Consider the following 26,523-nt stretch of genomic DNA (forward strand, 5'->3'; position numbering starts at 1 on the left):
TGGAATTTTCCAAGCTGTTTAAAGGCACAGTCAACTTAGTGTATGTAAACTTCTGACCCACTGGAATTGTGATACAGTGAATTATAAGCGAAATAATCTGTCTGTAAACAATTGTTGGAAAAATTACTTGTGTCATGCACAAAGTAGATGTCCTAACCGACTTGCCAAAACTATAGTTTGTTAACAAGAAATTTGTGGAGTGGTTGAAACATGAGTTTTAATGACCCAAACCTAAGTGTATGTAAACTTCCGACTTCAACTTTAGCCTCGTTATTGTTATTTTTATTGTGTTGCTTTTTCTTATTACTTGTCACGCCCTGACCTTAGAGATCCTTTTTATGTCTATTTTGGTTTGGTCAGGGTGTGAGTTGGGGTTGGCATTCTATGTTTTGTGTTCTATGTTTTTTTATTTCTGTGTGTTTGGCCGGGTGTCGTTCTCAATCAGAGGCAGCTGTCTATCGTTGTCTCTGATTGAGGACCATACCACCTGTGTTTTGTGGGTAGATGTTTTCTGTCTTTGTGTCTGTACCAGACAGAACTGTTTCGTGTTGTTCGATTTTCGTTTAACTCTTTGTTATTTTTGTCATAGTGTTCACTTCTCATTAAAAGGCATGAACATTTACCACGCTGCGTTTTGGTCTCCTCCCTTAGACGATCGTTACATTACTTTTTATTTTAGTCTACTTGGTGAATATTTTCTTCTTCTTGAATTGCACTGTTGGTTAAGGGCTTGTAAGTAAGCATTTCACCGTAAAGTCTACACTTGTTGTATTCGGCACATGTGACATAAAGTTTGATTTGATTTGACATATGCCCATAGTAGGAGAATAAATTCCATTCAGCCCAATCTAAAGGGAGATTAATTATGTCCTCATGTATGTCCTCATGTCACGTTCCTGACCTTAATTCCCTTGTTTTGTATTTATTTAGTATGGTCAGGGCGTGAGTTGGGGTGGGTTGTCTATGTGTGTTTTTCTATGTTGGGATTTTGTGTTCGGCCTAGTATGATTCTCAATCAGAGGCAGCTGTCAATCGTTGTTCCTGATTGAGAATTATACTTAGGCAGCTGGCGTTTCACGTTTGGTTTGTGGGTGTTTGTTTCCTGTGTCAGTGTTTGTGCCACACGGGACTGTTACGGTTAGTTCGTTTGTTATTTTGTATCGTGTATTGTTTTCGTGTACATTAAATATCATGGAAACTTACCACTCTGCACATTGGTCCTCCGATCCTTCTCTCCTCGTCCGATGAGGAGGATGAAATAGACTGCCGTTACACCTCATGTCTCAGCATGTTCTAATGTCCTTGTTTTTATCTAACTAAATGATGTTTGTGGAGCCTTATCTTGTAATAACCAATACGTCCACTTGGGAGCAGGCAATGGCATACAATGAAACCACATGGGTGCAGGCAATGGCTTACAGTAAAACCAGTCAGTGGTCTGCTCTCCAAAAATGATTACATTATGGATGAATAAACTGTTTAAGCTGTTACACTGATAAGTATTGTATTGGACCTATTCTGAGACTAGATGTGGCAGCTCCATGAAAGTAAGCTAAACCCTTTCTCTGAGTAGTGAGTTACTTTGAATACAAATTACCATCTTGTTGTGGTGGTGGTCTGTTCCCAGCACTTCCTGTGTGCTGTGTTTTTAAACTAGAAACACCCAGTCCTGTGCAGGTTAGGGTCTGTATCTTGGGCAGAAAGAACACCGCAGTACTTTACAGTAACCTATCGCTCAGGCTTATACCAGAACACAACAGGCAGAAGCAGTGTAGGACCAGAGACATTAGACCCAAGCTTTATTTCACATTCTCAAAAACTAGCCACTCTTGCTTCAAATGGTAATAATAGTCTATGTCGCAATTTCTTTATAAAATTAGGGACATTTCTCTTGCACTATTCTCTGGTGAAGGATACTGTATTGTAATTGAGTAGTTGCATAGTAAACATGTAACCTTCAAATGAACATGTTTGAAATTAATTGACAATAATTGAGATTGGAATGTGTCACTGTATGTGTCAAGCATGCCACACCCGCATCATTTGGCAAGTATTGCAATCTATTACCTACTCTCTCAAGAGGGAGAACATCTATTTACAGGGACTCACTGTTTCGGCTATGTGGTGGGCTCAACATTTTACATAAACCATGGAAAGCCCCCAACCTGTAGCCAGCACATGCGTACAAACACGCGTATCTGTGCATAAATATACACTCACTCACTCACTCATACTGAGTGAGTCATATGCAGACATATAGACACAGGCACACACACTTAGTCACACACAGGGACATAAAATGTTCGGTATGAGTTATTTTTCCCTGTTATATCCCCAAATCATCACTAATAATCACTAAAGTGGCTCAGTGGTTTCTTCATTATAATAAATATTTTGATAGTCAATAACAAATGATGGTTTATCATTATGTGTGAGATAACGTTTGTGATACACACTGCTAGCTGACATTATTTTGCTCCTCTAACTCTGAGGTGTGATGTGAAGGAGGGTTCACACTCAGAAGCACATATTCTCCAGCTCTAACCCTTGCCCACCTGTCTCACCCCAATCCCCCGATCTTTAAATCATATTTTTTTTCTCAGAAATACTGCTGCACTGCGGTTAACACACTGCTCAACATTTCCATGACACCAGGAAGAGTGTGTGTTAGTTATATCACTCCTTAGGGGGATTCATGTTTTTATATATATATATATATGTATATAAAAACATGAATGTTGTGGTGGTATATATATATATATATATATAAAAAACATGAATCCCCCTAAGGAGTGAGATTTTCATACACAAAATATGTTCAGCTTTCCTCTTTTTCAGTGAGAAGATCCATCAAAGAAGACAACTTAAACAGTAAAGCAGTCAGCAGCACCGTGCCGTTATGGTCTGGATGAGGTCTCTTTCAGAGCCTATGGGCTCAGTGGACTCGGATGGCTGCGTACTCTGAGCATTCATCCTGGGGGGTTGGGATATGGGGGGGTTTCGGGGACCCTCTAAGGGTCTGGTGGTTCAGGCTAGCGTACACAAGGTGGTTTGACCCTTGATCTCCAGCTGTGATATCCGAGGAAGGAAGAGTTCCGTTTGTCATCAGGAGGCTGTGTGCCGATGCCCTGTTGATGTGTTTGCCATAGGGACCATTGTTGTAGAGATTGCCGGAGTGGGCAGGGTTTGGTGTGAATGGTGATGATGGAAAGGTTCCCTTAGAGCAGGAGGAGAGGTCTGGACATGGTGCTGCCTGTGTGGACATTTCCATTAAACACAGAGAAAAACAATTAGACAAAGTCAGGACAGCAAGGCTTCCATTTTGTACAAATTTAGTGTATTGAGGACAAGTTTTGTCATGATAGCAAATTACCCATTGGTTAATAGTAAGATGCTATAAGATTTCCTTACCTGCTCCTTTATCCCGTTATTTGTTGACCTTGTTGGTTCTGAAAAATGTGTATATTTTAGAAAGTTAAGGTGATGTCTTAGCTGCATTTCAACCTTGTACAAAATCAAAATCAAAAAGGCACTCGCACATCTGAGCAATCTTATTTGCAGGTGCATGGCATCAATTGAACAAGATGAAGGAAAAGGAAACCGCACACTGCTCTTGATAGTATCACCGATATTTAATAAGCTTACATATCGGCCACACGGCCTTCGTCAGAGCTTTTGGGATTTTTTGAAAGTTGCACCCTTATGTAGACCTGGCTCCACCCACATCCGTTCGGTGATACTATCAAGAGCAGTTTCCTTTTCCTTAACCTTGTACAAAATAAAAGTTTTCAGTATTAAATGGGTCTAATAAAAAACATGAGCTGGCGCTTACCCAGAGAAAATTATTTAGTGTGGAGGTGTTGACTAACAGTGAATAAACTGTAAGCTATAAAAACAAAGATAGTCACACACTCCACATGTATAACCTTCCAGAAATGTATTGGGTAAAAAAGCAAACAATGCATCACCGTGCCTTCTTCACCCTGATTACTGGGAGGTTATGCATATGGAGTCTGCGACTCTCTTTGTTTTTATAGTATTAAATGGGTAACAGCATTACTCACCTTTACATCCATACATGCAGAGGAAGGAGATTGCTGTCACCACGACCACCAACAGTACTATTCCCACACAGATGTAAACAAACGGCAGCCAGCTCAGATATTTCTCATTATGCTTTGCATTTGGTGAGTCGTCTGTTAGAGTAGAAACAGAGCTCTTAACACCAGACACAGTTGTCACATAGGCCTAATAGCTGATGTAATGTGATTGAATGTCTGTAATTTCATAAACATTGTCGTACTTGTGTTGTGGTCTGATGTGCTTGTCATTTTCAGGTTGCTATCTGTAGAAATAAGTGTATCAAGCAACAAGGACTCAACTGAGTATGTATTTTATTCATTTTAAAACAATTGATTGAGGAAAAAGCTTTTGTTGGTTACCTGAGACAGAGACATTGATAGCATGGCTAACAATTGATGATTTATTCCCAGCCATTCCACATCTGTACGAACCATCGTCATTCATAGATATCTTCTTAAAATCCAAAAATGCAATATCATTTTCTAACCCTCTAGAAAATGGTTTCCATCCAATTTTGACTTGCTCTGTCTCATTGATTTGTTTGCAGTTGGCGTTCTCAAATTTACACCAGGTGACACGTAAGGTTTCTCCACAATGTTTCACAGGGCAGTTGATTGTCAGCCGTTTCTGAGGGACAGCATTCCAAACAGTGTTTCTTTTGATTGGCACCTCAATTTCACATGGGCCTTGGTGTGAGAAAAGATAATGGAAACAATTTACATAATTACTACTGATAAGGATCATACTGGTCACTGGTAAAACACAAATGAAAACATGAAGACCTGTCATATTCAAATTGCGGTTGCGAAGTTACGCTCTGACAGTGTCCATCACCCCTCTCTGACTGACTGTGGTTGGTCATTGAGTACATTCAGAAAGTATTCAGACCCCTTGACTTTTTCCACATTTTGTTACGTTAGACTTATTCTAAAATTGATTAAATAGTTTTTTTCCCTTATCAATCTACACACAATACCCCATAATTACAAATCAAAAACTGTTTTTTAGAAATGTTAGCAAATTTATAAAATATTAAAAACGGAAATATCACATTTACATAAGTTTTCAGACCCGTTACTCAGTACTTCGTTGAATCATCTTTGGCAGCGATTACAGCCTCGTGTCTTCTTGGGTATGACGCTACAAGCTTGGCATACATGTATTTGGGGAGTTTCTCCAATTCATCTCTGCAGATCTTCTCAAGCTCTGTCAGGTTGGATGGGGAGCGTCGTTGCACAGCTATTTTCAGGTCTCCCCAGACATGTTCAATCGGGCTCAAGTCCGGGCTCCGGCTGGGCCTCTTAAGGACATTCAGAGACTTGTCCCAAAGCCACTCCTGCGTTGTCTTGGCTGTGTGCATAGGGCCGTTGTCCTGTTGGAAGGTGAAACTTCACCACAGTCTGAGTTCCTGAGTGCGTTGGAGCAGGTTTTAATCAAAGATCTCTCTTTACTTTGCTCCGTTCATCTTTCCCTCAATCCTGACTAGTCTCCCAGTACCTGCCACTGAAAAACATTCCCACAGCATGATGCTGCCACCAAACTTCACCGTAGGGATGGTGCCAGGTTCCTCCAGATATGAAGCTTGGCATTCAGGCCAAAGAGTTCAATCTTGGTTTCATCAGACCAGAGAATCTTGTTTCTTAAGGTCTGATAGTCCTTTTGGTGCCTTTTGGCAAACCCATCTCCACAGAGGAACTCTGGAGCTCTGTCAGAGTTACTATTCGGTTCTTGGTCACCTCCCTGACCAAGGCCCTTCTCCCCCAATTGCTCAGTTTGGTCGGGCGGCCAGCTCTAGGAAGAGTCTTGTTGGTTCCAAACTTCTTCCATTTAAGAATGATGGAGGTGACTGTGTTCTTGGGGACCTTCAATGCTGTTTTGGTACCCTTCCCCAGATCTATGCCTCGACACAATCTTGTCTCGGACCTCTACGGACAATTCCTTCGACCTCATGGCTTGGTTTTTGTTCTCACATGCACTGTCAACTGTGGGACATTATATAGACAGGTGTGTGCCTTTCCAAATCATGTCCAATCAATTTAATGTACCACAGATGGACTCCAATCAAGTTGTAGTAATATCTCAAGGATGATCAATGGGAACAGGATGTACCTGAGCTGAATTTGAGTCTCATAGCAAAAGATCTGAATACTTATGTAAATAAGGTATTTCTGTTTAGTTTTTTTGACATTTGTAAACATTTGTAAAAACCTATTTTTGCTTTTTTATTATGGGGTATTGTGTGCAAATTGATGAGGAAAATGTTTTATTCAATGTTGCAGACACGTTTTGGTACCCTTCCCCCAGATCTCTGCCTCTGTGCCTCGACACATTATTATGTAAATAAGGTCTTTTTTTATTTATTTTATTATTTTGTGTGTGAATTGATGAGGAACATTTTTTATTTAATCAATTTTAGAATAAGGCTGCAATATAACAAAATGTGGAAAAAGTCAAATTGGCTGAATACTTCCGAATGCACTGTACGTAGCATAGTGTTGAAGGAATTTTTAAGTAAATTGCCAAAATTAGCAAATATCAATCCCTTTCAAATGTAACACAAAAAGTATGTATGACAAGATGTGAAACATCTTACCTTGAGCATTGCCATGGATGCAGACCAGGAAGAGGAGACAGAGGACCAGCAGGATGTGGTCAAAACACGGTGAGTCCATCAAGGCAAAGATGCAATGTCTTATGAGATCTCAAGACAGGTCATGCCCGTGTCACTCAGTTAGAGCAAACCGTCTGTGATTACACACGTTATTTGAGTGGTGACACTGAAGATATGTTCTGAATATTTCTCTCTCTCTCTCTCTCTCTCTCTCTCTCTCTCTCTCTCTCTCTCTCTCTCTCTCTCTCCTCTCTGCTCTCTCTCTCTCTTCTCTCTGTCCTCTCGCTCTCCTTCTCTCTCTCTCTCCCTTCAGGACCCCTCTCCTCGCTCTCCTCTCTCCTCTTTCCTCTCTGTGCTCGGCATCATCGCTTCTCTCCGTCCTCTCTCTCCTGGTACATTCATGCTGCTGGTCGCCGTCTCGTCAGCCGGCGCAGACCCCTTCTCAGTCTCGGTCCCGGTACATCCTCTCTTTTATTGAATTCAAGTTTCCGGGTCGCCATCAGTTTAACTCGCCTTTCATTCCTGTCACTGGTGGCCTTAGTTTCCCTCATTCGGTTCCCGTGTCTGTCTATTCTTCTGTTACCAACCAAGATCTGTGTCTACTGTCCTCTCTCCTTGTCCTCTTGTCTCTCTGCTGTCTCTCTGTCTCTCTCTCTGTCTCTCCTCTGCATCTACAGGGTTTTTCCACTTCCTGTCCTCCTACATATGAGCCTACCTACCATAGCTCTCTTGTCTATTGCTTCTACTTTAGAGGTCTGTTTCCTCTCCCTCACACATCATAGGCCAACACATATATGTCTTTTTATTCTGTGTCTCTGCAAGGGGTACCATTGGAGGACTCTGCTCATTCTATAGATGTATTATTAGTTTGCATGCATATGTCCTCTGTTATCTGAGAATCATGATTAGGGATAGTGGGTTACAGTATATTATAGCTGTAGGTGCTATAATTGACAATTAGCTTTAAACTTATGCTCAGTTAAAAATTTAACTTTTCACACTTTTAGCAGACAGTCGTATCCAGTGCATACATTTTCAATCTTGTCTCCCCGTGGGAATTAGACCCACAACCCTGGCGTTGCAAGCGCCATGCTCAACCAACTGAGATACACTTAACAGTTGTATTGTAATCCATTTTGAGCTGTGTGGGTGGGAACCTCTTTGGTTTTCTATTGTGTGTCTAGCAAGAGGGAACCTGACCATCAGAACAACTCCTTGAATGTCACGTTCTGACCTTTATTTCCTTTGTTTTGTCTTTATTTAGTATGGTCAGGGTGTGAGTTGGGGTGGGCAGTCTATGTTTGTATTTCTATGTTTTCCTATTTCTGTGTTTGGCCTGATATGGTTCTCAATCAGAGGCAGGTGTTTTGTGTTGTCTCTGATTGGGAACCATATTTAGGTAGCCTGTTTTGTGTTGGGTTTTGTGGGTGGTTGTCTTCAGTCTTCATGTGTCTGCACCAGATAGAACTGTTTCGGTTTTCACTTTATTGTTTTGTATTTCTTAGTGTTCAGTTTATGTTTGATAATAAATTTGATGGACACTTACCACCCTGCGCATTGGTCCTCTGATCCTTCTAACTTCTCCTCCTCAGACGAGGAGGAAGACGACAGCCGTTACATTGAATCCCTACTTCTTGAAGTTTGCAGATGTGTCTAAAAAACACTTTCACCCTTTGGTGTGTGTACTTTACTATATTTATACTTGGAATGTTGCTTTTCAACAGCAAAAGTTAAATATTTGGAGGATGTCTTAAAAAAAACTTAGTATAGCCAACTTTCTATAGCACCTACACCACCTGTGGTAAGAAACATTCACCTGATGACTAATGCTTTCCATTCAGTCACTATCAGAGTCCATTAACAGTTGCAACTTATTTCTTCAGCTACTTACAGAGCGTTACAGTAGCGCCATCTTCTGGTGAATAAATTACTGAGGCAGTTCTCCATTGTTGACTGTATTTATTAACACAAGTAACCAAGTTGTATTCAACAGCAACAGTTGATATACATTTCACATTAAACGTTCTGCCTCCATAAGTATAAACATCCTGCAGATGACACAACACGTCATAGCGGCGGGAAGTAGGTGTGCGGAGGGTGATGCAGCATCCCCTGAAAAATCATAATATCAAAAAATTATAAATAATAACACATTTTTAATTTGTATTTTTTTTAACAAAAGTAGTGCACTGGGCCTTTACTAGTCCTTTATTAGCAGACCAATATACCCATCTGTAGAAAAAATAAAAAAGTTCTGCGCTGGGCCTCCCGAGTGGCTCAGCAGTCTAAGGCACTGGAATCGCAGAGTTGCGGCATCACTACAGCCTGGGGTTCGATCAGCTGTGTCACAACCGGCCGTGACCGGGTGTCCCATAGAGCGGCGCACAATTGGGTTAGTGGGGGTTTGCCCAGCGGGTCTTTACTTGGCTCATTGCGCTCTAGTGACTCCTTGTGGTGGGCCGTGCACCTACAGGCTGACTTCGGTCATCAGTTGGAGAGTGTTTCCTCCGAGACATTGGTGCAGCAGGCTTCCGGGTTATGCGAGCGGTGTTCTCGGATCATGTTTCGGAGGACGCATGACTCGACCTTCGCCTCTCCTGAGCCCGTTGGGGAGTTGAGACAAGATCTTATTTGGACATCACGAAATTCGGGAGAAAAAGGGGGTAGAATTACAGTTATTATAATTTTTTATTAAACAATGGTCTGCGCTATGAACACGTGTGTGTGTGTGTGTACATGCATGTGTATTACTGTAACTCACCTTGTATTTGTATTTTTTAAGGATCGCCATTAGCTGCTACCTTTCTTCATGGGGTCCAGCAACATTAAGGCAGTTATAAACAATGAAAACACTTTTCACAACACATTAAGTGTGCGCCCTCAGGCCACTACTCTACTACAATATTTACTATTCAAAATATATGTGTACGTGTGTGTAGAGTGCATGTGTATGTGTGTGTCTGTGCCTGTGTGTGTCTCTTTACAGTCCCAACTGTTCCAAAAGTTTATTTTTATCTGTTTCTTAAATCTGATTCTACTGCTTGCATCTGTTACCTGATGTTGAATAGAGTTCCATGTAGCCATGACTCTATGTAGTGCTGTGCACCTCCCATTGTCTGTTCTGGACTTGGGGGTTGTGAAGAGACCTCTGGTGGCATGTCTTGGTGGTTATGCATGGCTGTCTGAGCTGTGTGCTAGTAGTTTAAACAGACAGCTCGGTGCATTCAGCATGTCAATACTTCTAACAAAAACAAGTAGTGATGAAGTCAATCTCTCCGCTATTTTGAGCCATGAGAGATTGACATGCATATTATTAATGTTAGCTCTCTGTGTACATTTAGGGGCCAGCCGTGCTGACTGTTCTGAGCCAAATTTAATTTTCCTAAGTCCCTCTTTGTGGCACCTGAACACACAATTGGAATGTAGTCCAGGTGCGACAAAACTAGGGCCTCTAGGACCTGCTTTTTTGTAGTGTTGTTAAGAAACCATAGCAACACTTTATTATGGACAGACTTCTTCCCATCTTAGTTACTGTTGCATCAACATGTTTTGACCATGACAGTATACAATCCAGGGTTACACCAAGCAGTTTAGTCATCTCAACGTGCTCAATTTCTACATTATTCGTCAATCAATAAATCAAATTTATTTATAAAGCCCTTCTTACATCAGCTGATGTCACAAAGAGCTGTACAGAAACCCAGCCTAAAACCCCAAACAGCAAGCAATGCAGGTGTAGAAGCACGGTGGCTAGGAAAAATTCCTAGAAAGGCCAGACATGGAAGAAACCTTTTTTTAATTTTTGTTTCACCTTTATTTAACCAGGTAGGCTAGTTGAGAACAAGTTCTCATTTGCAACTGCGACCTGGCCAAGATAAAGCATAGCAATTCGACACATACAACAACACAGAGTTACACATGGAATAAACTAAACATAGTCAATAATACAGTAGAACAAAAGAAAACAAGAAGATGAATGTGCAAATAGAACCTAAAGAGGAACCAGGCTATGAGGGGTGGCCAGTCCTCTTCTGTCTGTGCCGGGTGGAGATTATAACAGAACATGGCCAAGATGTTCAAATGTTCATAGATGACCAGCAGGGTCAAATAATAATAATCACAGTGGTTATCGAGGGTGCAACAGGTCAGCACTTCAGGAATAAATGTCAGTTGGCTTTTCATTGCCGATCATTCAGAATATCTCTACTGCTCCTGCTGTCTCTAGAGAGTTGAAAACAGCAGGTCTGGAACAGGCAGCATGTCCGGTGAACAGGTCAGGGTTCCATAGCCACAGGCAGAACAGTTGAAACTGGAGCAGCAGCACGGCCAGGTGGACTGGGGACAGCAAGGAGTCATCAGGCCAGGTTGTCCTGAGGCATGGTCCTAGGGCTCAGGTCCTCCCAGAGAGAGAAAGAAAGAACGAAAGAACAAAAGAACGAAAGAATTAGAGAGAGCATACTTAAATTCACACAGGACACCGGATAAGACAGGAGAAATACTCCAGATATAACAGACTGACTCTAGCCCCCGACACATAAACTACTGCAGCATAAATACTGGAGGCTGAGACAGGAGGGGTCGGGAGACACCGTGGCCCCATCCGACGATACCCCTGGACAGGGCCAAACAGGCAGGATATAACCTCACCCCCTTTGCCAAAACACAGTCCCCACACCACTAGAGGGATATCTTCAACCACCAACTTACCATCCTGAGACAAGGCCGAGTATAGCCCACAAAGATCTCCGCCACGGCACAACCCAAGGAGGGAACGCCAACCCGGACAGGAAGATCACGTCAGTGACTCAACCTACTCAAGTGACGCACCCCTCCTAGGGACGGCATGGAAGAGCACCAGTAAGCCAGTGACTCAGCCCCTGTAATAGGATTAGAGGCAGAGAATCCCAGTGGAGAGAGGGGAACCGGCCAGGCAGAGACAGCAAGGGCAGTTCGTTGCTCCAGTGCCTTTCCGTTCACCTTCACACTCCTGGGCCAGACTACACTCAATCATAGGACCTACTGAAGAGATGAGTCTTCAATAACAAATTAAAGGTTGAGACCGAGTCTGCGTCTCTCACAAGGGTAGGCAGACCATTCCATAAAAATTGAGCTCTATATGAGAAAGCCCTGCCTCCAGCTTTTTGCTTAGAAATTCTAGGGACAGCAAAGAGGCCTGCGTCTTGTGACCGTAGCGTACATGTAGGTATGTATGGAAGGACCAAATCGGAGCGATAGGTAGGAACATGCCCATGACAAGATTTAGTTGAGGTTTGGGTTTAATGAACCATTTGTCCCAAATACAATGCTTTTAGTTTTTGAAATATGTAGGACTAACTTATTTCTTGCCACCCATTCTGAAACTGACTGCAGCTCCTTGTAAACTGTAATTTCACTCGCTGTAGTAGCTGACGTATATAGCGTTGAGTCATCCGCATACATAGACACACTGGCTTTACTCAAAGCCAGTGACATGTCATTGGTAAAGAATTTAAAAAGTAAGGGTCCTAGACAGCTGCCTGGGGAATTCCTAATTCTACCTGTATTATGGTTAAGAGGCTTCAATTAGACAGGTGACTCTTTATCCACAATATGTGACCGACCGCCTTGATTCGGTCTTATGTAGCAAAATTTGAAATGTGTTTTTTACATTGGATGAAAGCAGAGACACAGAGATACAAAATTATATATCATACACTGCATTTGAGGAACAATGGAAAGTCATTCTGCTTTGAAAGTTGATAAACTAGTAACCTCACTTTTGAGAAATATGGATTTTGAAAGTTTTGGTACCTACTGGAGAGCCCATCTTTGTCTACACCCAGCATCGTTCACACCCTCTTAAGCCCCACCCATCTCTTAAGGGTTGATCCTAGCAATCTGTCCTAACAACAGCAGTCAAGCACCCAAGCTAATAGGCTAACGTTGGCTAGCTTGCTAGTGACTTCCATACACAAATGAAAGAACAGCTCACTGACCATTTTATTCGCCCTAGCAGAGCTGGTTAGGCTGTTTTTATGTTATCCAGCGCGTTGGTAACTCCAACTGTGCTCATGGCAATAATTTACACTTTTTTGTCAACGTTTACTGACACCGGCCAAATTCAACGGGTGTTGAGTTATTCTGTGCCCTCGCACACTCAGACGAGAGTGCTCTGAAATTGGAGTAAATGGCCAGAGCGAATTTACCAGCTATGTCTATCAACAGTTGTCGCAGTGACATTCTATTGAAATGTATACTTGCATAGTAGAGTCTTTTGTAGCTTGCTAGCTATGTAGCATGTAGCTTGCTAGCTAAACAATCAACCATAATCCCAACTCATGACGTTACTACCCTGTATGAATCTGCAGGTAGCTAACCAACCAGGTTCAATGTTAGCTAGCTAACATTAGGCTATAACTAGCAAAGCAAATGGCTCTGAGATACGAATAATATGATCATACACATAACGTTAGCTAGCGAGCCAGCCAGCTAATGTTAGTTAGCTAGCTAACAGTACAATTTAACTTGAAATGAAAATTACTTTCTGTCAAAATTTATAAGGGGAGTCTCTGAAAATGCTTCTCCCTGTCACGGATGCCATGGTTGCCCTTAGTTTGAAGATGTAATCAGGAAACAGGTGTTTTCTCCATCTCCTTAGCTATCATTCTCTAATTCCACTGATTTCAAAACTTGGTCTTCCAGAAAGTGGAGAGCAACACTTATACAGTTCTACTACACAATATTTTTTTTAAAGCTGTGTTAGACAGGATTACCTACAAATACTGACCAGCTCAAATAGACAGAAGTGTGCTGTATGGCAGACCAATCCGAACTCATCTCTCGGCATGTCCAGCCCACTCATTATCTCATCCAATCATTGCTAGCAGGAAGGTTGCCACTTTTTCTGTGGCTAAACCAACTAGGCTTGTAATTCAACAATGGTATTCGATTTTACAGATGGCATACAAGTTTGTTATTAATTAAGGCACATAAAGTTAACATGTTCCAGAAGGCATTTCTGTCAAGAAACGCATTTTTATTTAAAACAAAAAAAAGTTTACGTTCAAAATGGCTCTCCTGTGAAGTAGTGACCCGCGACATATGACTAGTTTCCTGAAATTAGTCACATATAGCAGGGTCTGTAAAACCATAACGTTTTTACAGCAGCAGACTATGATCAATAATGTGTAAAGCCGCACTGAAATCTAACAACTCCCACAATATTTTAATCATCAATTTCTCTCAGCCAATCATCAGTCATTTGTGTAAATGCTGTGCATGCTGAATGTCCTTCCCTATAAGCATGCTGAAAGTCTGCTGTCAATTTGTTAACTGTAAAATAGCATTGTATCTGGTCAAACACCATTTTTTCCAAAAGTTTACAAAAGGTTGGTAACAGGCTGATTGGTCGGCTATTTGTGCCAGTAAAGGGGGCTTTACTATGCTTGGGTAGAGGAATTACTTTTGCTTCCCTCTAAACCTGAGATGCATACACTTTCTTGCAGGCTTAGATTGATGATATGGTAAATAGGAGCGGCAATATCGTCCACTATTATCCTCAGTAATTTAAGTGAGTTTCAGAGATAGTCAAAATATAAATGTCATCTGTTACTAGCAATTTTTAGCACTTTTCTGGGATGCTTATCAGAAGTAGACTTGACAATATTATTTATGTTTAAGTGAGCTGCATACAGTGGAATTCCTACTAGTGTACACCGCCTCAGCGCTAACAGTATAATTCTCGTTCATTGGCACATGATTACTGTATACAATAGCTGTAGGATCAGAGGCATTCAGGGGAGTTAGAGGGACATACATTAGGTTACTTACATTGTGACTGCAAACGCCCCTGGGATAATGTACATTTGCTGCAGCATTAAGACAACTCAGCGACACAATGGTAGGGATTATCTGAGCTGGGCTTGGGTCATTGATAAGTCATCGTCTCAACGCAGCCTTGAAATGCACGGAGAGTCCAGGAGCCAAGATGGATGGGATGGACTCCGTCATTCCCGTAGAGCATCTTCTGTTTTCATAAAGTGTCAAAGTTATCTATAACAGTTATTCCAACAGAGCCACAGTAATCTTTTAGCCAGGTATGTAATGCCATTAGCCTGCCGAATCTTTTATACCCGCGGCCCAACGAGCTAGAATCAAATCATTTTTCAGCTGTTCCAAGCTTACCTCCAAGCTTACCTAATGTCATTTGACCCCACAAGGACTACGAAAGCGGCAGTTCCTGTCAGCTGTCGTAGAACGGTTGGAACCAGCCTTGTAATGTCCTGTACTCGTGCTACAGGATATCACAGGGTTTTTGCCACGGGACCAAGATGTTTTTTACCATAGAGCTGCCAATGACGACAGCTGGTGCATTGGCTGAGGTGGTCTGGCCGTTCTTTAGCCTTGAGTGGTTTCGCAACCCCCTCGAGGAACAAAGGGTGGTGGGGTCCGATGGACCCGAGCCAGCTATAGTATCCATCGTGGATGATGAATGGGCCGGAGTCTTAGACAGCCTCACGGTCTAATGAGGGGGACCTCAGAGAATCTGAACCCAAGGTAGAAGCCACCGGAGAGGGAGTCGCAGGTAGAGGAAGAAGGCTCAGGTACCTCTGGATCAGATCTCGAATTGGAAGCCCCCAGGTAAGAAGTCGCCAGAACCTCCATATTCAGGGCGGCGAAGCTGTTTCTAGTCTGTGTCCAGTCTGAGCTTACCTTCACCAAGGAGGCCCTCGTTGCCAGAGGTTGCTTTTTAGACTTCCAAGGCAAGTGACATATCTCCATGGCTGGTTGGTAGGATCGAGAACAGGAACATCCACCAAGACATATTCTTTTACAATGCAATTGTAATATTCAGTGGCCCTGATTCCTCCTCTCACTACACTCCTACACTAGACTAGAAATCTATGATTGGTTCAGAGTTGGTCCAAAAGGCCAATCAAGAGCTGCACTAAAAAAAGATGTCGAAAAGGCATCAGCGTCGGTCCGTGCTTCCTGAGGTGTAGCCTACAGTGTTGTCTGAAATTGAATTTTATGAATGCCCATCTATGTGGTAAGCCGACCGTTTGTATAACACCAAAAAATGATGTACGGACAGGATCAAAAAAAGATGCCCAAAAGATGTTGGCTCTGCTTACGAATGTGTAGTCTACCATCTCAGCCTGCATATAACGTATGCGCTGGGAAGTAAGTTCAGGGCCAAGGCATAAAATTCTGACGAGCTAGCTTAGGCATCCTCGGTAGACTCGGCAACAGACGCTTGACCAGCCAACCAAGTCTTGAGAACCTTATGTACCGGCTGAGGCATGAAAGCCTGACGAGCCGGCTGAGGCATCCTCGGTTTCCCCGGCAGCGGCACTCAGACCCTATGTCACCGACCAAAACACAAAAAAATAAAAACACTTCCTGATGCTCCCTTTGGTGAGTCGTTATTCTGTAACGTATGCGCTGGGAGTTGGAAAGAACGTTTGGGGAGTGAATAATTTTATGAATAAACAAACATACTGTAATAGAAAACAAGAATCACGAAGCAACGCACAGACATGAGACTGAAACAATAACGCCTGGGGAACGAACCAAAGGGAGTGACATATAGGGAAGGTAATCAGAAAGGTGATGGAGTCCAGGTGACTCTGAGGCGCTGGTGCACGTAAAGATGGTGATAGGTATGCTCAATAAATGAGCAGCCTGGTGACCTAGAGTGCCGGAGAGGGAGTATACATGACACTGCAATTTAATTTTATGAACGCTCATCCATGTGGTAGGCCCACCCTTTGTAAAACAGGCCATTGCATTGTTTATTAGTCCCGATTCCTGTGAGCAATCAATTTGGCTATTTAAGCTCTGAATATCAGCTACGCAACTTTCTCAGGAGTTATCCTGAGCCTATTTGAAATGTGTTTACACAGCGGGAAATGCAGATGTAGTCTATTTTTTGCTATGATCAGCTTGTCAAAAATGTGTGGATTTAAACTTGGAACCACTGATCTCGACAATGGGGTGAAACTCCTGGACAAGTTGTGATTGGCCAGTCCATATTGTCCATTTTACATTGACCTGTCCTGTTTTTAGGATATGTTGTTTGTTAACATGACAACTCGTTTTTTTATTTGATTGAGCACCTTTTAGGTTAGGCTATTTGATCGGAGAAACCTGCATGATGTAAAAAGTGTCTGTCTCATTATGTAAYGATGTACGCTGAGAGTCGGGAAGCAAGTTCAGGGAGTGAATACATTTTATATATAAAATGAACAAAACAAGAAACACAAACAGTGCACCGACATGAAACAGTAACAATGACGACTGGAGAAGACAATCAAGGAGGTGATGGAGTCCAGGTGAGTGTCATTATACGCGTAACGCTTGTGACAGGTATGCACCATAATGAGCAGCCTGGTGACAGAGGCTGGAGCGGGAGTAACCCCTTCCTTACGCACGGCTCCAGCCGCAGGACGTCAACCAAGATGACGATTTCGGGGATCAGGAGCGGACCGGTCGCTTCTGCTGAGGCGCAGAAACCTGATGAACTGGCTGAGGCGTAAGAGCTGGTTGAGACCTCCCCAGTTGCCTCGGTCGAGGCACGGCAGCCTGTCGAGCCAGCTGAGGCACGGCAGGCTGTCGAGCCAGCTGAGGCACGGCAGCCTGTCGAGCCAGCTGAGGCACGGAAACCCGTTGGGCCAGCTGAGGCAGGGGAAACAACAAACCGGCTGAGGCCTCCCAGGTAGATTCGGTTCGGACACCCGGACCCGACATCACCTCCAACACCAAAACAAACAAATAAACACTCCCTGATGCTTCCCTTTGTTGAGTCGTCATTCTGTAACGATGTACACAGAGTCGGGAAGCAAGTTCAGGGAGTGAAAACATTTAATAAATGACCAAAACAAGAAACACAAACAGCGCACCGATATGAAACAGAAACAATGATGTCTGGGGAAGAAATCAAAGGGAGTGACATATAAAGGGCAGGTAATCAAGGAGGTGATGGAGTCCAGGTAAGTGTCATTATGCACGTAACGCTTGTGACAGGTGTGTGCCATAACGAGCAGCCTTGTGACCTAGAGGCCAGAGAGGGAGCACACCTGACACATTACATTGTCATACATTTTATCTCCAGCCTGTAGGCTACAGAAAAGGCCATATACATGATTTATGTTAAGTGTATTTTTTTACAGAACATTGGTGGAGCACAGCAGGGATGCATCTCTCCAACAGCACCCTGGAGAGGGGGCTGAGAATGGACAAGCAAAATATTTTACGCCTTTGACAAGGTGGGCACTGCTTATCAAAGGGTGGCATCAGCGATCACCTAAAAAGCCCATATGCCACCTGTTGAGAGAAATTGTCATTGATTTTGGGCAGAATTACGTGAGGTTTTATGTGTAGTTGTTGGAGGTGCGTCTTGGTCAGTTTAGCTAAAAAATGCCGCCCTCGTCAATCTGCCGCCATAGGTGGCCGTCCTGCCTAATGAGCAGGCCGACCGTGATGGAGACGTTGTCTTACCTATAGCCAACACATTTATATGTACATCGTGGCTCCCTCCATTGTTTAAAAAAAAATGTGTGGTAAATTCCCTAATCCCTAATGAAAAACTGGATTAAAAAGGAGGGATTGTCCAGTGGAAGCATTGAGCAGGAGTTTGATGTCATTACATGTGTTCTGGAATCAGTTCTCAAAATCAGTGTATAGTCGACACTCTCTCCCAAACAGGTTTAGATTCCAGATGGTTCACTCCAAGTCTTATTGCTGCACTTTAGGATGATATTACTGCCCAGATAAACACATTCATTTCAAATCTCTGAAATTAAGACAAATGAATGTCAAATATTCAAAATCAGTCCCACTTTAAATCAAATGGCCTAAAACCAAAATACCTACACTTTAATGGCTATGTACATTCCTGTGTAAATACAATGTAAATACATACAATGCCTTCAGAAAGTGTTCATACCCCTTGACTAATTCCACATTTTGCTGTGTTACAGCTTAAATATAAATGGATTAAATATATGTTTTTCTAAACCATCTACACACAATACCCCATAATGACAAAGTGAAAACATGATTTTAGAAATTGTTGCAAATKTATTGAGAATTAAATACAGAAATATCTAATTTACATAAGTATTCACACCCCTGAGTCAATACTTTGTAGAAGCACCATTGGCTGTGATTACAGCTTTGAGTCTTGCTGGGTACGTCTCTATAAAAGTTAAGCGCACCTGGATTGTACCATATTTGTATCAAGGACACAAAATGTCAATATAATAAATAAAAAAAATCAGTTTGTAACAACAAAATGTGGAAAATGTAAAGCGGTGTGAATACTTTTTGAAGGCACTGTATGTTTTAGGCCTATGCATGTGAATTATTACTGGCCACGTCAAGCAGCATTGCCAAATTTATAATGCCTTCAGAAAGTATTCACACCCCTTGCCTTTTTCCACATTTTGTTGTGTTACAGCCTGAATTTAAAATGTATTCAATTGAGATTTTGTGTCACTGGTGTCGTGGCAGAATCAGATTTAGCAAGTAACATAGATAGATAAGATGTTATTTTCATCATATGCTTGTGAGATACTTGTCATTAGAATGGGGCCCTTTGGACTATAGGATTGGCAGTGCATTTTCCCCTTCTGTGATAGGGCTTAGTAACTTGGGGCCAGAGAGAGGAGAGGTCAGGCTTGTCTTCATAAGTCAATGTATCTGTTAAACCATGTGGTGCTATGTAGAATATCAGAAGGGGAGGAGGACAGAATGGAACATTGTTTTCTTATGAATGTGTCTGTAACTATAATCTTAAACCATGTGACGGGATGGCGTTATTAATGGGGAATCTCATATTAATCTCATACAATGTCTGTACGCCAGTCACTCCCTACTTTTCTCATAGGGGGAAGGAGTTTGGCAGTGTTTGTAACCATTGTATGTCCCCTCTGAGGTTGCCCTTATCTTGATCTGGTATATGACCTAAGAGGCTCACTGTCTTTTCTGAGCTTATCCAGGAGGGGTTGAATGTTGGATGGGAGTATCTAGAAATGACAATTGATATATGCCATTGGATGAGGTAAGGTTTTAGTAGACAGTGAAGTACCAAGCATGCGATTGAAACCTTGTCTTGGGAGATCAAACTGAACGATGATTTATAGCTGATGCTGTCTAGCGATAGGATACTCCTCTTTCGGGTAAAGGATTCTTTGTAAGTTGAGAGGGGTGTATCTTGGCTATAAATGAAACTAAGAATTGTTTTGTAAGTGTAACAGTATAACTTTAAACCGTCCCCTCACCCCGACGCGAACCAGGGACCCTCTGCACACATCAACAACTGACACCTACGAAGCGTCGTTACCCATCGCTCCACAAAGGCCGCGGCCCTTGCAGAGCAAGGTGCAACACTACTTCTAGGTTTCAGAGCAAGTGACGTAACTGATTGAAACGCTAGTAGCGCGTACCCACTAACTAGCTAGCCATTTCACATCCGTTACACTCACCCACCCTTTCAACCTCCTCCTTTTCCGCAGCAACCAGTGATCCGGGTCAACAGCATCAATGTAACAGTATAACTTTAAACCGTCCCCTCGACCCGACACGGGCGCGAACCAGGGACCTTCTGCACACATCAACGGTCACCCACGAAGCATCGTTACCCATCACTCCGCAAAGGCCGCGGCCCTTGCAGAGCAAGGTGCAACACTACTTCTAGGTTTCAGAGCAAGTGACGTAACTGATTGAAACGCTAGTAGCGCGTACCCGCTAACTAGCTAGCCATTTCACATCCGTTACATAAGCACTCTCAGAGAATTCATTTATAGACACTGAATTGATCTGAGAGTCAAAAAAGGGCTTTGGCGAAGCTTATATATATATATTAAAGATGTACTTTATAAAATAACTCTGACTTGTGTGTGGTTGGGTCTCTCTCTCTCTCTTTATTGAGTAATACAGGAAATTACCACGACACGGGCCTACACACATATCCCATAACATCTAAATGGAATGATGTTTTTTGACATTTTTACAAATTAATTAAAAATGAAAAGCTGGAATGTTTTGAGTCAATAAATATGCAATCCCTTTTTTATGGTAACCCTAAATAAGTTCAGGAGTAAAAATTTGCTTAACAAGTTGCATTGACAATAATAGTGTCAATAATATTTTTGAATGACTACCTCATCTCTGTACCTCATACATACAATTATCTGTAAGATCCCTCAGTCAGGCAGTGAATTTCAAACACAGATTCAACCACAAAGACCAGGGTGGTTTTACAATTCCTCGCAAAGGGAACTTATTGGTAGATGGGTTAAAAAAGCAGACATGCCTTTGAGCATAGTGAAGTTATTAATTACACTTTGGATGGTGTATCAATACACCCAGTCACTACAAAGATGCAGGCGTCCTTCCTAACTCAGTTGCCGGAGAGGAAGGAAACCGCTCAGGGATTTCATCATGAGGCCAAATGGTGACTTTAAAACAGTGACTGAGTTCGATCCCGCTTTAAATGATGTGCAGCTTTTGAAGGCCTCATAAAGCTTTCATAAACACTACATAAATGTGTTACAAATCATCTATAACCGTATACCATGCTAAATAAAGGGTTCATAAATGTGGCATAACTGTGTGACATAACCACCAATGTAAAATGTGACATAACCAACTATGTCAAATATGACATAAACCTGTGCCTTATGAAGGGTGGCATAAGCACCGCTTAATAAAGGCCTTATAAATAATATTAAATTGAGGATTCATAAAGCAATTATAACCTGCCATGCATCTTGGTAGAGCTTTGCAACGGCAGGATGTTGGGTTCGATTCCTGGAACAACCCATATGTAAAAATGTATTCACGCATGAATGTAAATTGCTTTGGATTAAAGCGTCTGCTAAATTGTATATATTATATTATATTTCACTAAAACATTTCCAGGATGGCCAAACCGCTTTAGCTCTTCGGTGCATAGTCAATATTGGACCTTACCTCAACTTCCCCCAAAATACTGTGCTGCAGGATGACACACACCCAAGTGTAGTTGGCCCTACGTTGGTAGGGCCTTTTATAAATCTGTTTTTATTTTTTGCCTACTTCTGTTTTTTCCCAAAATTCAGTTTTCTTGGTTTTGATTTTACAGGTTTCGGATTTCCATTTTGTTTTTCTGGTTTACCCCACTTTTTCCCACTTTTTTTATATAATTTTTTTTCTGTGTTCACAACAATGCTTAAACCACATCTTTTGAGGTCTGGGGATAATCTATTAAACTTTTTGAGTGTAGTTGCCCTTTAATTCAGTAAGCATGCCCTGCACTGTTGTTTGGTTAGCGGGTTTTTTCTGTAGTGCAGTAAGCGCACCTGTGATGTGATTCGGCCGCCAATGGAAAGGGTAGAGTAAAAGGCCAGCAACACTCTGTATTATTCAGAGCCCAATGAAATGTCACCATATATACATTCTACAGACCCTAGTGAGTGTTCTCTACAATACTTTTACTGTGGCACCCAGAATAGTTTTTGCTCTCAGCCAATATATTTTCTAAATACATTGATTCGCGTTGGGGGCATTTATTTGAACTTGGAACATGTTTTAAAACCCAAATGTAATGCAAATTTCACTTACATATGAACAAATATGAATCATTGTTAATGTTTAGACAGTCATTTTTATATACACTACATGACCAAAAGTATGTGAACACCTGTTCGTCAAACTTCTCATTCTAAAATTATGGGCATTAATATGGAGTTGGTCCCCCCTTTGCTGCTATAACAGCCTCCACTCTTCTGGGAAGGCTTTGCACTACATTTAACATTTAAGTCATTTAGCAGACGCTCTTATCCAGAGCGACTTACAAATTGGAAAGTTCATACATATTCATCCTGGTCCCCCCGTGGGGAATGAACCCACAACCCTGGCGTTGCAAGCGCCATGCTCTACCAACTGAGCCACACGGGACCACTAGAAGCTGGAACATTGCTACAGGGACTTCCATTTAGCAACAAGAGTATTAGTGAGGTCGAGCACTGATGTTGGGCGATTAGGCGATGAATCAGATTCGCCGTTCCAATTCATCCCAAAGATGTTCGATGGGGTTGAGGTCAGGGCTCTGTGCAGGCCAGTCAAGTTCTTCCACACCGATCTTGACACACCATTTCTGTATGGACCTTTGTGCACGGGGGCATTGTCTTGCTGAAACAGGAAATGGCCTTCCCCAAACTGTTGCCACAAAGTTGGAAGTACATAATATTCTAAAATGTCATTATATGCTGTAGAGTTAAGATTGACCTTCACTGGAACTAAGAGTCCCATGAAAAACATCCCCAGACCATTATTCTTCCTCCACCAAACTTTACAGTTGGCACTATGCATTGGGCAGGTAGCGTTCTCCTGGCATCCGCCAAACACAGATTTGTCCGTCAGACTGCCAGATAGTAAAGCATGATTCATCACTCCATAGAATGTGTTTCCACTGCTCCAGAGTCCAATGGCGGCAAGCTTTACACCACTCAAGCCAAAGCTTGCCATTGCGCCTGGTGATCTTAATCTTGTTTGCGGCTCCTCGGTCATGGAAACCCATTTTATTAGTCGGCAGTTTGGAACTCGGTAGTGACTGTTGCAACCGAAGACAGACTTCAGCAGCACTCAGCTATCCCGTTCTGTGTACTTGTGTGGGCTACCACTTCGGCTGAGCCATTGTTGGTCCATGACGTTTCCACTTCACAATAACAGCACTTCCAGGTCTAGCTGGGCAGAAATTTGACAAACTGACTTGTTGGAAAGGTGGTATTCTATGACGGTCCGACGTTGAAAGTCACTGAGCTCTTCAGTAAGGCCATTCTACAGTACTACCAATGCTTGTCTTTGGAGATTGCATGGCTGTGTGCTCGATTTTATAAGCCTGTCAGCAACAGGTGTGGCTGAAATAGCCTAATCCACTCATTTGAAGGGGTGTCCACATACACTACATATATACAAAAGTATCATGAATGGTTATTTACACTTTTCTATTATTACTTTTATTTTGAAAATGCCCAAAATACTGGAAGTACTTTTTCCAGTGTTGCTGACTAGACGCTGATCATGTGGTGAGTTTGCAAATCAAAAGCCCCACTTGTGCTGCCACTGGACAGCAATAAAACAAGTAAGTTAACATGTATTTATTGTAATTTAAATTAGTTTGTAGTGATTAAGTATTGAGTTAGATTACATACTGTTGCTACCGCAATCGTTATTTCAAACAATTTCAGTGACTTCACAGCAATTGTTAGCTAGCCGAAATGTAGCTACCTAAGTTAGTAGGCTCAGCTAAATACAAATCCATTTAAATATAGCCATGTCTCATAGTCACGTAATGAGATTTGTAAATGAAAGAGGAATATAATAATACAAATGTAATGAAGTTTCCCATCTTCCCATTTACATTTTCTCCCCATCATTACGCACTCCTGCCACCATCTTTATGCACACCTGCCTTCCCCCGTCACGCGCATCAGCAAATTATTGGACTCACCTGGACTCAATCACCTGTTTTATTTATCAGTTCCCCCAGCTCTGTTCCCCGCTGCTGCATTAATGTTCGTAGGTCGTTATGTTATCCGTTGCTGATGCTGTTCCTGTCCTGTTTAGTACCTGTGCTATATTAAATGTTGACTCCCCGTATCTGATTCTCATCTCCAGCATCAATTCTTATAGAATGCAGCAGCCATCAAGCGAAGCATCAGGGAGTGCTGGCTTTCCGGTTGGTGGTGAAGTCGGGTCCGGGGCTGCCACTGATGGAGCCAGGGGTGCCTAAGCCAGCTGGTCGGGCTTCCACGCCCTAACTGGCTCGAGAGGTGTTCTTGTCCCGGTTGGCTCGGCAGGCGCCCATCCCACGTCAGGCCTCAGCCGGATCGCCAGGGTTTTACGCCAGCTGGCTTGCCAGGCATCTACGCTTCAGCCGGCTCATCAGGCTCCCATGATTCAGCAGGATCCTCAGGCTGTCATGCCTCAACCGGGTCGTCAAGCTCCCACGCCTCTGTCAGTTTCAGCAAATTTTTGGACTCACCTGGACTCAATCACCTGTTTTATTACCTGCCCTATATTTGTCAGTTCTCAAGCTCTGTTCCCCGCTGCTGCATTAATGTTCATATGTCGTTATGTTATCCGGTGCTGACGCTGTTCCTGTCCTGTTTAATGTCTGTGCTATATTAAATGTTGACTCCCCGTACCTGCTTCTCATCTCCAGCGTCGGTTCTTACAGGCGCAGCACAGAAATGGCCTTATCCAGACAAAGGCACTTCCTAACAGGCCTGCTACATTTCTTTGATACTTTTAAGGTTGTGTCGTGTCTTTGGCATCATTAAAACGGAATAATTTTTTATCAAATAACTCTCTATATTTATTATTACACGATTAAACTGATTAATCATGTAACTGTAATTAACTAGGAAGTCGGGGCACCAAGGAAAATATTCAGATTACAAAGTTATAATTTTCCTAATATAACTTTCAGATATTTTAATATCTGATCAATTAGTCTTCGAATTAATGAATTATTATTTACCTCACGTTAGTCTCATTCCAAACGTCGTAAATTGTTGGTTATCTGCACGAAAATCAGTCTTCACTATGAGTCATCCATACATCAATTGTCTTAAATCCTTTATTTACTAACTAAGTAATTCACAGAAATGCATAACAAACAGTAGATATGGTTACAAGGAAATGATAGGGGAATGTACCCTAGTGGGCTAAACCGGCATCGCGGCTTGGTGGACAAAAGGGAAGAGGGGGTCGACTGAGATGAGACACTACAAAGTTGATAATTATAACAATTGAAATGCTAATCCTTTGCACATGAACACTCACTCAGTCAGGAATAATTGCAATCAATATACACTGCTCAAAAAAATAAAGGGAACACTAAAATAACACATCCTAGATCTGAATGAATGAAACATTCTTATTAAATACTTTTTTCTTTACATAGTTGAATGTGCTGACTACAAAATCACACAAAAATGATCAATGGAAATCAAATTTATCAACCCATGGAGGTCTGGATTTGGAGTCACACTCAAAATTAAAGTGGAAAACCACACTACAGGCTGATCCAACTTTGATGTAATGTCCTTAAAGTCAAAATTAGGCTCAGTAGTGTGTGTGGCCTCCACGTGCCTGTATGACCTCCCTACAATGCCTGGGCATGCTCCTGATGAGGTGGCGGATGGTATCCTGAGGGATCTCCTCCCAGACCTGGACTAAAGCATCCGCCAACTCTTGGACAGTCTGTGGTGCAACGTGGCGTTGATGGATGGAGCGAGACATGTTATCCCAGATGTGCTCAATTGGATTCAGGTCTGGGGAACGGGCGGGCCAGTCCATAGCATCAATGCCTTCCTCTTGCAGGAACTGCTGACACACTCCAGCCACATGAGGTCTAGCATTGTCTTGCATTAGRARGAACCCAGGGCCAACCGCACCAGCATATGGTCTCACAAGGGGTCTGAGGATCTCATCTCGGTACCTAATGGCAGTCAGGCTACCTCTGGCGAGCACATGGAGGGCTGTGCGGCCCCMCAAAGAAATGACACCCCACACCATGACTGACCCACCGCCAAACCGGTCATGCTGGAGGATGTTGCAGGCAGCAGAACATTCTCCACGGCGTCTCCAGACTCTGTCACGTCTGTCACATGTGCGTGTGAACCTGCTTTCATCTGTGAAGAGCACAGGGCGCCAGTGGCAAATTTGCCAATCTTGGTGTTCTCTGGCAAATGCCAAACGTCCTGCACGGTGTTGGGCTGTAGGCACAACCCCTACCTGTGGACGTCGGGCCCTCATACCACCCTCATGGAGTCTGTTTCTGACCGTTTGAGCAGACA

At 42.5% G+C, this 26,523-nt stretch overlaps 1 protein-coding gene across 1 annotated transcript; it reads right to left on the reverse strand.

Annotated features, from left to right (window-relative positions):
- Positions 1–1,772: 1,772 nt before the first annotated feature.
- LOC111959826 (B- and T-lymphocyte attenuator) lies at positions 1,773–6,878 on the reverse strand. The gene is made up of 6 exons (XM_023981632.2): positions 6,677–6,878; positions 4,443–4,769; positions 4,304–4,345; positions 4,065–4,196; positions 3,412–3,449; positions 1,773–3,253 (listed from the first exon to the last, which is right to left on the reverse strand). Exons 1-6 carry the CDS (start codon positions 6,753–6,755, stop codon positions 2,936–2,938), a joined length of 936 nt encoding a protein of 311 aa, XP_023837400.1. The 5' UTR covers positions 6,756–6,878; the 3' UTR covers positions 1,773–2,935.
- Positions 6,879–26,523: the final 19,645 nt, after the last annotated feature.

The sequence above is a fragment of the Salvelinus sp. IW2-2015 genome, linkage group LG36 (genome assembly GCF_002910315.2).
Source record: "Salvelinus sp. IW2-2015 linkage group LG36, ASM291031v2, whole genome shotgun sequence".
Taxonomy (NCBI): domain Eukaryota; kingdom Metazoa; phylum Chordata; class Actinopteri; order Salmoniformes; family Salmonidae; genus Salvelinus; species Salvelinus sp. IW2-2015.